At 38.5% G+C, this 17751-nt stretch overlaps 1 protein-coding gene across 2 annotated transcripts in view; it reads left to right on the top strand.

Moving 5' to 3' along the window:
- The window catches only part of LOC114028086 (zinc finger CCCH-type antiviral protein 1-like), a 112358-nt gene that overhangs the window by 55389 nt on the left and 39218 nt on the right, over window positions 1–17751 (top strand). The window contains exons 11-12 of one of the 2 annotated variants that reach the window (XM_027842288.1): window positions 2430–2514; window positions 13361–13845. In XM_027842288.1, the coding sequence (XP_027698089.1) occupies window positions 2430–2514; window positions 13361–13582 (307 nt within the window). In that variant the 3' untranslated portion in view covers window positions 13583–13845. Of the gene's footprint in view, window positions 1–2429; window positions 2515–13360; window positions 13846–17751 lie in introns of those variants that run through there. The other variant, XM_027842287.1, reaches the window with a different exon arrangement.

Raw genomic sequence — 17751 nt, 5'->3', positions numbered from 1 at the left:
GTAGGTAAGGAGGGGAGTGCATTTCAGGTGTAGAGGATAGCCTGTACAAAGACACAGAAATGAGAGTTCAAGTGCCCTATACAAAAAACAGCAAATAGCTTAGTGGAATCGGAATGGAGAGTGATGAGTAACAAGCCTGGGAAGGTGGTATGGAGACAGGTTATGAAGGGTTTTGTATTTTAACCTACATGTTTGAGGAAACCACTGGATCTTCTTGAAAGGGGAGCGATGTAGTCATATCTTTGCTTTAGGAATATCAATATTCCTAATGTAGTCATGTGGAGGCTGAATTGGAGAGGGGAGAGACTAAAATCAAGGAAACCAATTGAGAGACCACTGCAGTAGGCTTGGCAAGAGGGGTTGAGAGTTTGAACTCAGATAGTTGTGGTGGTGTCAGTGCCAAAAATGAGACAGATTCAAGAGATATTGTGGAGGGAAAATATTTGATTCTTGGCAATTGGCTGGACGTGGGAGGTAAGTGAGGATTACTCTGAGGTTGTAAACTTGGGCAACTAAAAACAAAAATAGGGAAATTAGAAAGAAGGACAAATCTGAAGGGCGAGATGAGTTCTGTTTTAGATATGTGGAGTGTGAGATTCCCTTGTGACACTAGTAAGAAATGTCCTATAGGTAGTTGTTGGTAATAGGATCATAGATTTAGTGCCAAAAGAAACCTTAGAGGCTATCTGTTACAAATCTCTCATTTTGCAAATAAAACAAACTGAAGCCTAGAGAACTTGACCAAGGTTATGTTTTAGGACAAGAATTCAGGAGAGAGATTGGAGCTGGATGTGTAGATTTGAGAATCGTCTGCATGGGAATGATAGTTAAACCCCCATGGGAGTTGATGAGAACAGAGAGACAGAGAGAGAGCCATGGCGGATGATACACAGATGTAAGTGGAGAAAGGGACTTCTAAGCGAAGATGGCTACCTCGATGGGAGGCAGACCGTCTCCATACCTACTCCAGGGAAACCCCAAAGTTCACACTAGACTGAATAATGATCAAGAAATACAGTGAGAAACTACTTCTACCCCAGATCCCTAGAAAAAGTCAAGAAATAGGAAAGAGGGCCCACTGACCATGAATAATACATAGGATTCTCTGAAATGGCTCTTTTTTAAAACCTGGACACTATATTCAGAAGTTACAAATGAAAACTGCACATACCTGTTAGAACCAGAGGCCAAAGTAAAGATAGAATCCACCAGTACCTTCCTAAAAGGAACACCAAAGGAAGAAGTCCTAGAAATGTCTTAACTAAAATCCAGAGCTCCTACATCAAAGAAACGATACTGCAAACTTCCAGAAGAAGCAGTTCAAGTATTAAGGAACTACAGTTCAGATCACACAAGAGCTGGCAGCATGTCCCATGAGAGAGAGGAGATCTTTGAATGTAGTATTCTAAAAGGCTGTCAGCTGTGGTGATGAAATGAGTGATGAAAATGCTGTCATCAACCTTGTCTACCCTTATTAGTATGTCAGCTTGTTGAGAGTGTGGACTACCTCACTTTTAAATTTATATCCCCAGCACTTAGCACAATACTGGCAAATAGTAACTACATAGTAAATGATTTTTCATTCATTCATTCCTGCCATGTGCCTTCTTATTCCTCTCCTGTGACATTTATTGTAGTCTTGCCATATTTAACAGTTATTTGTGGTCTGTGACATTATTCTTTTTTGTCTCCATCATACCTGATACCATACCTTACAGGTTGTTGGCACCACGGAATTGTTTATTAAATGAATGAAATGAGAGAATCTGGCAGTGGTGACAGGTGGTACTGTGTGTGTGTGTGTGTGTGTGTGTGTGTGTGTGTGTAGAACATATGCGTGTGTTTATATATATATATGTATATATGTTATGAAATGAGATACTGTATATGTGTGTATGTATTCTTTGTATATGTATATGTAAGTGGAGAAAGGGACTTCTAGCAAAGATGGCTACCTGGATGGGAGGCAGATCGTCTCCATACCTACTCCACGAAAACCCCAAAGTTCACACTAGACTGAATAATGATCAAGAAATACAGTGAGAAACTACTTCTACCCCAGAACCCTAGAAAAAGTTATGAAATGAGGCACCCACATGCATGTGTATATATGTATTATGTATGTGTATATGTATATGTTATATACGGTACCTTATTTTATAACATATATGCATTTCTATTTCTAGACACAGATTTAATAATGTACATAGATAGATAGTATATACACACATATATGGTACCTCATTTCATAGCATACATACACATAATGTATGTATATCATGCACACAAACACATTTATTTCAGAAGAGTTCACTAGAAAAGAATAGGAAAGTCACTGTTCTCTCAGGAAATCGTAGAGAGGTAAAATTTCAGGATTTAAGGTAGAAACTACAGGAACTAATCAATTCTTACTTTTTTCTTATATTCAGCCAACACCGAGAGCAGAGCAGGAGAGTTTCCTTCGATTTTCCTTCACATTGGGACGAGCTGAACCCGCCACATGCAGAATATAAGGTATGCTTCTTTCGTATTTCTTTAGTGAATGAATTAGTCTAAGAGAGGGGTTTGGGATTACTGAGTACAGTTTGCAACTATGAAATATTTCTGACTTGCCTGCTTCTGCCTAGTGATAGGGGAAGAGAAAAATGGGAAAAATCATAAACAAGAAACTTTTTCTCTCATTTTTGTTTAATGTTTTTTTTCCCCTGAGGAATTTCTTCTGAAAAAAATGTATCATGATTTTAATGGTGCTGCTGCAAATCTCATGGAAACAAAAAAATATATAGTACTAGGGAGTAATAGTTGGGAATACTAGGGTTTTTGTTTGTTTTGTTTTGTTTTGTTTTTAGTTTGTTATTTGTTTTTTTTTAACATTCTTTTCTTTTTAAATTTTGAGTTCCAGATACTCTGCCGCCTCCCTCCCATCCCTCCTCCCCTCTCTGAGAAGAGAAGTAATAGGATATCAGTTATACATATGAATCATGAAAAACATTTCCATATTAGCCATATCACAAACACACACAAAAAAGCAATAAAATTATACTTCATTTTGCCCTTAGAGTTAGTTCATCAGTTTTCTCTCTGGAGGTGGTTTCTTTGATCTCTTTGGGTTATAGACATAGTGGTGATAGTAATGGCCCCAAAGATATGTAAAGTTTTGTAGCCTTTTAGGCATGGTTTCAGATTGTTCTCCACAATGGTTGGATTATTCACCACTCCACCGACAATTCATTAATGCCCCTATTATCCCTCATTCCTTCCAGCATTTGTCATGTCTGATAGGTGTGAGGTGGTATCCCAGAGTTGTTTTAATTTGCCTTTCTCCAATCAATGATTTAGAGCACTTTTTTTCATATGACTATAGATAACTTTTATTTCTTCTGAAAAATGCCTGTTTATGTCCTTTGACCATTTGTCAATTAGGGAATGGCTCTTATTTTTATAAATTTGACTTGGTTTCCCATGTATTTGAGAAATGAGGCTTTTAGCTAGGTGGCACAGTATGTAGAGTGCTGGGCCTGAAGTCAGGAAGACACATCTTTGTGAGTTGAAAATCTCATCTCAGATGCTTACTAATTGTGTGACCCTGGGCAAGTCACTTAACCCTGTTTGCTTCTCTGTAAAATGACTGGAGAAGGAAATGACAAACTACTCCAGATGGGGTCACAAAGAGTCAGTTACAACTGAAATGACTGAGGAACAGAAGGCCTTTATCAGAGAAACTCAATGTAAAATTTTTGCTATTACTCAATTGTCTAGCTTTTAGCAAAATGTAGTTTCTCTGATTATCTCTTTTAATTGGGTCTGTTTTTGTTTTTGCATTGTCTGAGATCATGATTGCTACACCTGCCTTTTTTTATTTTGGCTGGAGAATATTAGATTCTGTTTATCTGAACTGTGTGTCTCTGTTCCAAGTGTGTCTCTTGTAAATAACATATTGTTGGATTGTGATTTCTAATCCATTCTGTTAGCTGCTTCAATTTTATGGATGAGCTCATTCCATTTACAATCACACTTATAATCACTAACTGTATTTCCCTCCATCCTACTTTGTTCTGTTTATCCATCTCTCTTTTTACCCTGTCCCTCTTCAAAAGTCTGTTTTGCTTCCGACCTCTGCCTTGCTTAATCTGCCCTCCCTTTTATCATCATCCCTCACAATTCTTATTTCCTTCCCTTTTTCCTTTATTGGGTAAGATAGGTTTCGATATACAACTAAGTATGTATGTATGTATGTTCTTCTGTCTTTGAACTGGTTCCAGTGAGAGTGAGGATCAAGCGCCACCTGCCATTTTCCCTTCCATTATAAAAGCTTGTCCTTGAACACTTCTTTATGTAAGAAAATTTTCCTCATTCTTCCTCTTCTCCCTTCTCCCACTGTGTCCCTCTTTCTTACCCCTTCACTTTTTTTTTTTGAGATCATCCCAACATCATTGATTCACAACAGTGCTTTTTGTCTATATGTGTTTCTTCTGATTGCCCTACTGATATCACTTTTAGGAGTGATGTGTATCATTTTTCCATGTAGAAATGTAAAAGTTTTAACTTTATTGAGTCTCTTTATGATTACTCATCCATGCTTACCTTTTTATGCTTCTTATGAGTCTTGTGTTAGAATGTCAGATTTTCTATTCAGCTCTGATCTTTTCATCAGGAATGCTTGAAAGTCCTCTCTTTCAGTAAGTGTCTGTTTTTTCCCCTGAAGAATTATACTCATTTTTGCTGGATAGACTATTCTTGGTTGTAATCTTATCCTTCTGGAATATCATATTCCAAGCCCTCTGATCTTTTAATGTGAGTGCCACTAAATCTTGTGTGATTCTGACTGGGGCTTCATGATATTTGAATTGTTTCTGGTTGCTTGCAATATTTTCTCCTTTACCTGGGAGCTCTGGAATTTGGGTATGATATTCCTGGGGGTTTTCATTTTGAGATCTCTTTAAGGTAGTGGTTGGTAGATTCTTTCCATTTATATTTTACTTTCTGGATTTAAGATGTTGGGGCATTTTTCCTTGATAATTTTATGAAATATGATGTCTAGGCTCTTTTTTTATAATGGCTCTCAGGTAGTCCAATAATTTTAAAATTATTTCTTCTCAATTTGTTTTCCAGGTCAGATGTTTTTCTGATGAGATATTTGACATTTTCTTCTATTTTTCATTCTTTTGACTTTGCTTTATTATTCCTTTTGTTCTGTTTTGTTTTTTGTTTTTTTGGTGAGGTGGTTGGGGTAAAGTGACTTGCTTAGGGTCACACAGCTACTAAGTATCAAATGTCTGAGGCCAGATTTGAACTCAGGTCCTCCTGACTCCACGGCTGGTGCTGTATCCACTGTACCACACAGCTGTCCGTGTTTTATTATTTTTAGGGGGCTAACACAGTCATCAGCTTTCATTTGCCCAGTTCTAATTTTAAAGGAATTATTTTCTTTAGTAAGCTTTTGTACCTCTTTTCCATTTGTCCAATTCTGCTTTATAAGGAGTTCTTTCCTTCAGTAGATTTTTCTACCTTCTTTGCCTTTTGGCTTCTTTTGCTTTTTAAAGGAGAACTTCAGTAATTTTTGGTGCCTTTTTTACCATTAAGTCAATTCTGCTTTTTAAGTTGTTGTTTTCTTCAGCTTTTGGTATTTCTTTTATCAAGCTTATTAATTCTCTTTTCATATTTTTCTTTTATCACTCTAATTTATTTTCCCAATTTTTCCTCTACTACTCTTACCACTTTCTTGAATTCTTTCAGGAATTCTTACTGGCTTTCAGTCCAATTAGCATTTTTCTTTGATTCTTTGTAGCTGTTTTCACATTGTTGTCTTCTTCTAAGTTTATGTCTTGGTCTTCCCTGTCACTGTAGTAGCTTTTCATGATCAAATTTTTTTTTTGTTGTTTGCTTATTTTACCAGCCTATTTCTTGACTTTGAACTTTATGTTAAAGTTGGGCTCTGTTCACCTCAGGGGTTACACTGTGCCAAGCTTTAGGCTTTTTCATATTTCTCTTTTCAGTGTTAGTCCGCAGAGCCTACAAGTTTTCAGTACTTTTAAGGTGGTGTGATGCTGGGAGGGGTATGATCACAGCTGTCCTGGTCTGGGCCCTGTTCTTTACCCAGGAAGGGTCCCTGCTCCTCTGCAGGCACAAGCGTTAGTGTTCCTCTTGGCCCTGGATCTGTGACCAGGTGCCCTGCTCTCCTGCATCCATAAGTGCTCCTCTTGGCCTTAGTACTATGATGAGGGCCCCTGCTCCCTTGTGAATGATCACAAGTGCTCCTTTTTGCCCTGGAACTGTGATCCAGAACTACTTAGAGGCAGTGGAGTTGCCAATCAGTGCCAGCTGCACCCAGTGGCAGCAAAGGGTTTCTTATAATCTGTTTCTGATGAGTTGTCTGACTGCCTTACCATCTCTGGGTTAAGAGCTTCTGAAAGTGCTGCTTCTGTTCCCTCTCTCTACAAGGCCCAGTAATGGTGTTCCTGCTGTGCTGTGGGCCTGCAGCCACCCTGGTGTTACAAACCTCTCTTGTGGACCTCCTAAGTTGCCTTAGGCTGTAAAAATGTCTCCTGATATTTTTGTTGGCTTTCCTGCTCCAAAATTTGATTTTAAGAGTGAATTTTAAAGTTGTTTGGAGGGAAATGATGGGAGGGGCTTGTGCTCTGCCATTTTGATTCCCCTTTTCTTAGAAATACTTATAGTTGGTATTACACCCACTCACACTTGGGCCTCTCAAGTACAAGGTATTCTGTACACCTGCAGTTCTTCAAAATCATGACCTCTCACCTTCAGTGTGTAAACTTTTGCCCACAAAGACATTTAAACAAACAGCATACCAAATAAAGTGACAAAGGATTCCCCATTACCACACCATCAGTGGGTAGGGTTATACCCAGAACATATATTACCAGAGAATATACTTGAAATGCATTCAGGTAGAGAAGCCCATGTTACCAGTGAACATCTAGGAAGAGACGTGGTAGGAACTCATAGAGAACATGTGTGGCACGGGCAGCTTACATCTCTGATGTTGTGTGGTGATGTTATCACACTGCTCTTTCTGGATTCTTTGTCTTGATGGTTTCGAGGACTCTGCTAGTAATTATTTTCTGTGACCAACTTCTGAGAGTCATTTCCTCATCTTAGTTTCCATTTCCTAGAATGTTGTGATCAGAAAGCCTCTTCCTGATAAGGGCAGGCTGACAACTCTTCAGTCATAATGAGGGCTGTTGAACAAAAGCTAGGCAGAAATATTCTGTGCTGATGATATGCCTTATCTATTGTGCCAGATAACTTAGGGTGAAAAAAAATCACAAAGATTGGCTTGCAAATGAACTTGAGCCAGAGCAAAAGCTAAAGGAAGGAAGCATGATCTTTTTCCTATCTTTATATGTATATGTTTAAATGGCAGAAAAGAAGCAAAAAGCCCTTGACTTTGAGCCTGTGTTTTTATCAGGAAAAATTGTCACTGTCTCCTTAAATTCTCCAAAGAAAAAGTTTTGCAGTCCTAGAGAATTACATGTTGTAACATTGGATCCAACACTTGAACATGGTACAGACATACCTCAGAGATATTGCAGATTATGTTCCAGACTGCCACAATAAAGCAAATATTGCAATAAAGCATGAATTTTTTGGTTTCCAAGTTTATATAAAAGTTATGTTTACATTATACTGTAGTCTATTAAGTGTGCAGTAGTATTATTTCTTTTTTTTCTTTAAGGCAATTGGGGTTAAGTGACTTGCCCAGGGTCACACAGCTAGTAAGTGTCAAGTGTTTGGTCTGAGGCCAGATTTGAATTCAGGTCCTCCTGACTTCAGGGCCACTGCTCTATCCACTGTGCCACCTAGCTGCCCCAGTAGTATTATTTCTAAACAAACAACGTACACACCTTGATTAAAAAATACTTTATTGCTAAAAAATGCTAACCATCATCTGAGCCTTCCTCGAATTATAAGTCTTTTTGCTGGTAGAGGGCTTTGCCTCATTATTAATGGCTGCTGATTGATCAGGGTTGTGGTTGCTGAAGATTGTGATGGCTTAAATTTCTTAAAATAAGAGAACAATGAAGTTTGCCACATAAATTGATTCTTCCTTTCACTTGAACACTTAGAGGCTGTTGTAGGTAGGTTATTAATTGCCCTGATTTCAGTATTGTTGTGTCTCAGGGAATAGGGAGAACCAAGGAGAAGGAAAGAGATGAGTGAACAGTTGGTCAGTGGAGCAATCAGAACAAACACAAAGTTTATCAGTTAAGTTCGCCATCTTACATAGCATGGTTTGTAGCACCCCAAAACAGTTACAAGAGTAACATGAAAGATCACTGATCACAGATCACCATAACAGATATAATAATAATGAAAAAGTTTGAAATATTATGAGAATTACCAAAATGTGACACTGAGACATGATGTGAGCATATGCTATTGGAAAAATGGCACTGATAGACTTGTAGACACAGGGTTACTGCAAGCCTTCAGTTTGTAAAAAATGCATTTCAAAGTACAATAAAGTAAAACACAATAAAATGAGGTAGGTCTGTAAATATATTATAAGCAGCATAAACTGACATGTAGGCAGTTATCACAACCATGTGTGCATGCATTATTATCAAATAGTACACCTACAAGAATAACTAATCAGACTGGCCTTCTAGTAATTAGTACATGAGGTGAAAACCAGTTCAGATCTTATGGAGCTAGTCTTACGAACAACAAACCCATCAGAAGAGCATCAAAATAGGCTACCCAATAAAGTACCTTATATTTGCATCCCATATTAGCCATTCAGAGGCACTGGGGTATTGCAGCACAAGATTCATTACATTAAAAAATTACAGTTTTACCTGCCATAGTTAGAGATGTTTGCTATGAAAGGAAAAAGGAGGGACATGGTTGTAACAGCATCAGGACTGTTCCTCCAGGCCTACGTCTAAGGATACAGAATGACTTAATAGGTATTACAGGGTAAAGCATCCTTAGTTCTGTTTGATTTCAGGTAAGGTCATAGTCAACTTTTTGGAATAGCCAAACACAGTCAAGTTCCATGTTATTCACAGGGTGTCATATCCCATTGAGGACTAACCGGGTGGGAAATATTCCTATTGAAAGGAAATAGCATAATGAGGAAACTTAAGTCAAGGGAATCTTACCTTTGTCCGTGCAAGGTCATCTCCTCAACTTCCCAGGCACAGACATCCACTCGCATCACTTTCCTGATGTTATGGTCCTCTTTAAGAACAAAGGGCAAACAACAACAGCAGCGCTCACTAGTGGACTTTTGGCTTAATGATAATTCAGACAGTCTTACCTGAAATCAAAACTCATAACAGTATCAAATTATCATCTCAAGAAATTTTATCTCAAATAGCAAGATTTCACTAATCACAGCTTAAGGCTGGGTTATAATTATTTTTCTCATGTTGCAGTAACAGTTAATAATGAGTACATAAAAGATATCTCATTTATCTTTCGTTTAGAAATTAAGAATAGTCACATTCTGGAATTTCACACATGTAATACATACATGATAGTTGACTCACAACCCCAGAAAAATTTAACACAATTATCCTAATAGGAAACACATCTCACTTTAAATGAGATGTGTATAAATTCAATCACATCTGGATCTATATGTGCAAATGGTATCATATAGAATTTCAGTTTTCTCAAGGACTGTTTACTACTGGCACATTATGATAATAATTATTATTACATTATAGGACCTTATACTTTGAGTTAGTCTATTTCCAGAGATTTAAAGTAGCAGTCTTATATTTTCAGCCTTCTCTTAGAGTCCATGAGGATTTTATATTTCTCATACAGCAACTAAAATATACTCTTCTGATGGTCCTGCAAGGTCAGACTTTATCTGCTTTCCTCAAATAATTCTAAGTTGCAGATATATTACTGTAGTTTCTATATAATGAATGACCACATAAAGTTTCTTATATCCTTATCTCACCAAACTTAAAACTTCCCTCAAACCTTTCCAAACTCCAAACCCTTTCTTTTCAAATCCTCCGTTCACACTCAGTGCAAACAGACCTCACCTTTCTTTAACTTTCCAACCATTCTCCTCTTATTACAAATATTCATCCCTAGTATCATCCAACCCCCAAAAAAAGTACAGACTGGTGTCCACAGTGGTTCTGTCTTGTGCCGTGGGGATAAAGAGTGGCAGCGACAGTGGAGGCTGGGGTTAGGGGTCCACGTGGCAGCTAGTTCTTCATGGGGGCCCCTGGTTCATAATCTGGAGCATGTCACCCTCTACCACAGGCCTCCCCCTACTCACAGTAGTTTCTTGTAAACTCTCTTGAAGTGTCCCTCTGGTTTACAGTAAAACACACACATACACATGCCCCCCCTTTTGTTTTCTAAATATTTCTTTTGGGTCCTTAATCCCTTCTCTGTCTTCCTTAATTGCCCCCTTCACGGGTGCCATCAACATCTTTATTTCCTTAACCTTGTCTTCCTTCTCTCTGATCATTCTCTATAAAAAATGTGTGTTAAGGGTGTCATGGTCTTTGTTTCTGAAAAATCTAGAATCCATATGGCCATAGTAATGAGGGGTAGTATTGGTTGGAAAGTTCTGCCCGACGGTACCGTGTTCTATTTGCCTAGGCTCTAGATCTTTTTTTAGTATGTGCAGTTGACCATAATCAAAGGTCCTGTATTGATCTGGCCCAGGGGTGGGAAACCTGTATCCTCGAGGCCACATGTGGCCTTCTAGGTCCTCAAGTGAGGCCCTTTGACTGAATCCAAACTTCACCGAACAAATCCCCTTAATAAAAGGATTTGTTCTATAAAAGTTAGACTCAGTCAAAAGGCCACACCCAAGGATCTAGAAGGCCACATGTGGCCTTGAGGCTGCATTCCCCACCCCTTTCTGGCCAAATTTGTTGGCCACAATTACCTACATTTCAAATACAGTCCCTGCTGAGCTGTACCTCTCAAGTTTTGGACATTCCCTGTTGAACTGGCCGTTTTCCCTTGTCCCAAGCTTTAACCTTGCCTACGTGGGAGTCGACAGTAATGAGGTAGAAAAGAGCGGTTGGGGCAGATGGATCAAGCAGGACGAGAAATAGGAGATAAGATGCAGGATGTGACCAGCCAGAAAAGTAATCAAAGAAGACTATGCATTGAATCCCCCACTGTGAACTTACCTGTGTGCTTTCACAGAGCACCCTCAATTCCAGAACAGTTCTTCCCTTCTCTTTTCCTGTTCTCTTTGCTTATCACCTCAGGACTACCTGATATCCCAGGCATTTTGGAGCCATGCTTGCTTCTCCCATTCTTTTGTCCTCTTCCCCCAGTCCATAAAATTATATTTAAACCGTACCTCTGACAGGGTCCACTCTGCTCCTTTAGGGGAGTGGGGCCTGTGGCCTCTCTATCTTCTGCCTGTCACGTGGAGTAGAACCTACTGGGGCTCTGCCTTCTGGGGAGCAGGCCTGCTTGTGTGCATCACCCCAGTAAATGCCACTCTTTAACTTGGAGACTGTACGAGTGAATTCTTTCAGGATATTAGGACCTGCACATCTATTCCTCATCATTTCAGATAGCATCCCAACCCTCTTGGAGCCCATCCTGAACTCATCACCAATGGCTAGAGAGGATGTCTAAGTGAATTCTTTCATACCTGAACCGCTCTCCCAACTCTGACTTCAGGGAACAGGAAGTTTATATTATCCCGAACCCATAATGATATTGGTATCCCCTTAACTTCTATCTCTTGATGACCTGGAGTCAGACAAGACCAGCCACTTACCACTGCCTTTTACTTTGAGGGCGCAGTTTTCATTTTTCTTTGTGCTCAAATGAGAGACTCAGTTTTGGGCCTGGCACTTATTTCTCCTTATCCTTACCGAGTTTGGGGAGTTTAATTCTACAACCGTTTCATACTTGACTATCCACTGAGAGTCCACTCCAACTTACCATCAGTCTAAAGTCGGAGTGCCCACTGTGGAGTTGAATTAGGCTTACTTAGGGATAGCAAGTTGTCCCTGGTGGAGTTGCCAAGATTATTAAAAGAAATCTTGGTTTTTATCCGGCCTCAGACCAGATACTTGACACTTACTAGCTGTGTGACCCTGGGCAAGTCAGTTAACCCCAATTTCCTTACCCCTCCCCCCCAAAAAAAAGAAAGAAAGAAATCTTGGTTTGGATGTTACCCTGGTTAGTAAGGGAACTCAGGAAAAGAAAGGTAAAAGGATTTTATTAGCACACCCAGGCAGCAAGCAGTTGGGTATGACCACCCCCCAATTCAAACTGCCCATTGCTTTTATAGACAGGAGTAAACAACTTCCTTATAAGAGTAAGGCCGTCCTGATTGGTCCACCTTCCGTACTGCCATCTCCTGCAGGCCAGCTCGGATCCAAAGTCTGAAAGGTTTAAACATGGGGACACTGACTGTGTATCAGGAAGTCTGACCAATTCCTCAGAAGGCAACAGAGACTTCCTGTTGTATTTATTGGGGTTTTGTTTGTTTGTTTTTGGAGAGGCAATGGAATTAAGTGACTTGCCCAGGATCACACAGCTACTAAGTGTCAAATGTCTGAGGCCAGATTTGAACTCAGGTCCTCCTGACTCCAGGACTGGTGCTCTATCCACTGTGCCACCTAGCTGCCCATGTGTATTTGTTTTAAAATTTTTTGTTATCCCATTAACTCTTCAGGAGGCTGCAATGTATTTGTTATAATATGGAGTCAATGTTTTCTGTTTAACCCTTCCTAATTTATTTTATGGGAGTTCAATTCTTGGACAAGGTTTACCACTGACTGTTATAAACTATTAATTCTCCTAACCATTCTGTCATCTCTTTCATTTCCTTTAACACTGCATGTTGTAACTCCTTGTTTCATGTTCATCTGTAAACAATTGGCATCTCCAGCTGTGAGCCTCCTTAAGGGTGGTAAAGTATAGTTCTGAACTTCATACAGCTAAGGGTGTCTGGAAGATGCCAGGATAATATCCTTAGGCTAAGATCAAAGCTTCCTGTTTCCTTTGAGTCCCAAACCTAGAAACTGGCGGGTTTTCACTGCAAATTAACTTAAGCCAGGACAAAAGCTTAGGGGAAGGAGGCAGGGTTTATTGTCTTTTATCTTGGGGTCCTTCTTTCCTGCCTTCTTTATTATGCATATCTGTTAGCAACAACAACAACAAAAACCCAAAAGCCCTGCCTGGACCTCTTCCAGTATTTAACTAAATTTTAAAAGCTTTAGAAACTGGTTTAGAATTTATTCCTGGTCAGGACATGTTGCGCAATACAAAACATTTCCAGGATTGCAGAACAGGATTATGCAAACACATCCTTCTTGCCACGTGGTGGCGAGACTTTTGCACCACAGAGTCTCTGACTCCTTTTGCTTCTTACCTGCTTTAGATTCCTTCATCTTCTGCAGCATGTGAAAGAAATTGTTCTCTGGTCGAAAACACTCATATGAAATCAAGAAGTAAACAAGCACATGGAAAGATAGCGGAGCTGGTCTCAGTGTGGGAAAACCTTCAGTTTACAGAAGTCCATAAAGAAGAAAATCATAAAATATCAAGAAAAGCAGAAACCATTGATAGTGACAGCTCAGAAAATGAGACTGATTTAAAGTAGTCTATTCGACAAAACTTTAGTTAAGTGAGTTTTAAAGGATTTCTTCTCTTCATTTCTTCTCGTCTCCTTTTCTGAATTTCCATTGCTTATTGTTTCAGAGAGTAATAGGTCTGACTGACCTAATGATTTTATCTGTTCATAACTATAATGTGACTTTTGCTTTGTTCTCAAGTTTCTGTTTGCTTACCATTTAATTGACAACCACTTACCTCCAAAAGTGAAATTTTGTGTCCGTTTTTTAGTACCTTGTTATACTATTTGAAGAAAACAATAAAAAAATTTACTTAATGTATATTTAATTAGTAATTTTTAATTCTTGTTTGAATCAACCACACTTAAATTAAATCTGCTAATCATGATGATTTTATGAGCAAATCAGGTTATTAACATGTCTTTTTTCCCCCTAAACTAACTAGGCAGTGGCGTGTGGACTGCGGGTGGCACTTTATGTCTACATTGTGAAATTTGAGTCCCTGCAATGTGGACTCTACACTGTGAATAGTCTCTATCAGCTCAGATATTCTGCCTGTCTTAAGCTTACTAAAAGGTGTTCTGTGATTATATTAATTATCCAGCGAGAGAGGGTGATATCTAAACTATTCACTTGGTAGCACTGTACTCAGATCACCAGCACAGTGGTCTCATCAGAGTCTCCCTAGACTGTGCATCAGAGAGTTCTCAGTGTCTGAGAATTGTCAAATATACCCTGATTGAGTTCAGAATTTAGACTAAGGGATCATATGAAATATTGCTCAAAAATACTTTTTTTAAAAAGGAAATTCCCACCTCACACCTGAAATTTTTCTTCTCTGTCCAAAGATCCTCCACATTCACAGGACACAAGCAATTACAGATATCCCTTCCACATCACAACTTTCCCCATCGTGATTTTGATATATGACAGGTCAGCATAAGAAATTAAATGGGAATTTCTAGGGAGTTTTGTGAAAGCCACCGATGTCACATGAAGGCCAGAGACGATACAGAAAAAGTTTAGAAACTCAGAAATGCAGGATTGTTAGTTTAAAAAAGGCATTCTGTTAGACTCTGGCGTAATACGAGAAAATGAAGGTGAAAGGTCTACCCCCTATGGATTTTCCAGATTGCTGTGGGCAGGGGTTTGGGGGGTGGTGCTACACTGGATCTCCAAAATCTGGTTCCCTAGGCAGGGTGGATTTGGGAAGCACTGGTCTATGTAATTAGCTCCTCCTCCTCATCCTCCTCCTATGGTCCTGACTACTGACAAAGTCTTGGGCCATGGCAGCCCTGAGGCAGCCCCTGCCACCACCACATGGTTATCTGGAAGATTCTACCCTATCATGGGGGTTCTTTGCTCCAGGTGTCTTGCATGGCCTATTAAAAAAAAAGTGTGAAAGAAGAAGAAAAGGAAAACCCTGACCTGTGTACCTGTGCTAATCTCATGTGAAATCTTGACTTCTTCAACCACGTGCTCTTCAAAAATTATGGACAGATGAAAAACACCAGTTTTTAGAAGCTAGACTCCTGCTAGGGTAGTTGGTAGAAGGGATGAAGTAAAGGGGTGATAAAGCAAAGCCCCACCCCATTTTTTTTAGGAGCTGTCATTGTCACCACACAGGATCAACAAGGAAAAATAATAACAGGTCAGGTGTTCTTAATCTTTTTTGTGTTATCCTGCTTGAAAGTCTGTTGAAGGCTATAGATCTCTTCACAGAATGTTTTCAGAGGCACAAAATGCATAGGATTACAAAATTATATTGAAATGCATTTATACATTTATTGATATATTTAATATGTTTAAATATAAATATATTTTTTAAAAACCAAGTTTGTACACCACAAGTTAACCCTTGATTTAGGTAAGATCTTATAGAATAGATCCAAGTTAATCCACATAATGAGTTTACCATGTTACACAACAAAATGATTTGTGACTTATAAAGGAATTTTTACATTTTTAATTTTCCCATTTTTAACCTTTTAACATATCTGGCTGTCTTGTTAAAAAAATCTAATGATCCTGAATAAAATTTAAGATTTTTGCAGGAAGTAGTAAGTGAGGTGGGTGGGAAGTTGATGGCCTGCTAGGATATGCAAGAGCCCAGATTTCCTGTAAACACTCCAGTGAGACTTAAAAATATACCAGTCTACAAGGAAATAAGTATATTGAAGAGCAAAAGAACTGGGGTTGTGGCCTAAAATATCACACCCAACTAAGTTGAGCATAATCCTGAATGAAAAAAATGGATATTCAATGATTGCCAGACTTTCAGGATTTTATTGCAGAAAATTAATAGAAAATTTGACATACAAGACCCAAGAAAAATATACGGTAAACATCAAAGACTAATTGTAAGGGACTCAATAAGGACAGACTGTTTACTTTTTATATGAGGAAATATGAACTGTATATCTAATGTAATTAGTAATTGGGTAGTTCAAAAGAAATATTGGGTTAGAGCTGAGTATGATGTGATTCTAAAAAGTAATATGATCTAGGAAAAGGTAAAAAGAGTAAATATATACAAATGAGGTGCGAGAGGAAGAACTGATATAGAAGAATTAGGTGGGGGAGGAAGGGTGGTAGTTCTAGAACCCTACTCTCATTGGGAATGTGTTAAAGAGGGAACAATACATATAAAGTTCAGAAAAAAAGCAAAGGGCATAGGGAGTGGGGAGAGGATAAGGGAGGGATTTTTAGAGGGAACCCTACTCACATCAGATCTGGATTAAAGAGACAACAATATATACACTTAGAAGGGAATAAAAGTCTAAATTTATAAAGAGATAAGAAGTTGAGTTAATAGGATAAGGTGGGTATAGAAGGGTGTCTAGATGAACAGGAATGGGATAAAGAGGGAGTAACATGTATTTGAAAGGCTATAAATGCTCTAAGTTCAGATAGAAACGAGGGTAAGGAGAAAGGGTTGGAGGAGAGAAGATACGGGAGAGATCTTTGGAGAGGGGGTAGATTAAGTAATAGGAGGGCAAGGTAGCAGGGAGAAGTAAAGTAGAGGAGTTAGGAGGGATAGGAAATAAGAGATACATACAAACATAAAATAAAGATCAGGAGTAGAATTTATTAGAAAAAAAGCAGGGATAGTAATCATGATCTTAGACAAAGTTGAAGCTAAAAAAGATTTTATCAAAAGAGAAAAATAGGAATACTACTCTATATGTCAGCCAAATTAATCAATATTGTTTTAGATTAGACCAGAGGTTCCTAAAGTGGGAGATACTGCCCCCTGGGGGTACTGGAATGATCCAGGGGGGCTATAGTAGCCTCAGGTACAGTTGAGGGGTGTTGAATAAAAATAACGGGGCCATGAAAGCATAAGGAAAGAAGAGAAGATAACAAAATTTTGAAAAAACCATTTGTTCAGGTTTCATCTATTGTATAACAGAGCTAAAGTTGTAATGATTACATTATTTTCCAAATAAACACACGAAATGCAAGTTATAACCAATCAGTGGTCAAGTATGCCAACAGGTTTTAACAAGCAGGTGTTGGCAGGTGAGCATGTTGTGCCTGGTCAGGAGGTCCAGTATTCATGGGCAGGAATATGTGATTGTAATGACTTGTATAGTACTATATGGTTACGTGACACAGTATTGCATCATCACAATTTCAATGCTGGAAAAAAACATACATTTACAATAAATTATTAAATTTATGATGTATCATTTAAAAAATATTTTATGTATTTTTGAAATGACACAAATTAAAAAAAAACTGTTAAAGGGTTGAAGAAAGTAGATTTCCAGGGGAGTGCTGAGTAATTTTTTTCAAAAGGGGACAGTGTGCCAAGTAAGTTTGGGAACCTCTGGATTAGACTTTTTAAAATAATGAGACAGTATAAGGTTAGAATATTGCTGTAGTGTAGGAAATGATGAGTTGGTGGGCTTAGAAAAATGTGGAAAGACTTAGACTTATCAAGGAAGATGTTATCTACCTTTAGAGAAATAGGACAAATAAGTATAGTAGAGTCTTACAAAGATGCATATGGATGTATATGTCTATATATGAGTATGATTATAGATATATGAGTATGAATATAGATATACAAAGTATATATATATTTGTATAGGCCTATATGTATGCATGTGTGTATATGTGCATATATGCATGTGTGTATATATCTCCATATATGTGTGTGTGTGTGTGTGTGTGTGTGTGTGTGTGTGTGTGT

Source organism: Vombatus ursinus, unplaced genomic scaffold (genome assembly GCF_900497805.2).
Source record: "Vombatus ursinus unplaced genomic scaffold, bare-nosed wombat genome assembly UNPS02014870.1, whole genome shotgun sequence".
In the NCBI taxonomy this organism is placed as follows: domain Eukaryota; kingdom Metazoa; phylum Chordata; class Mammalia; order Diprotodontia; family Vombatidae; genus Vombatus; species Vombatus ursinus.
The sequence above is the reverse complement of the archived record's forward strand: the minus strand, read 5'-3'. Positions and strand labels throughout refer to the sequence as shown.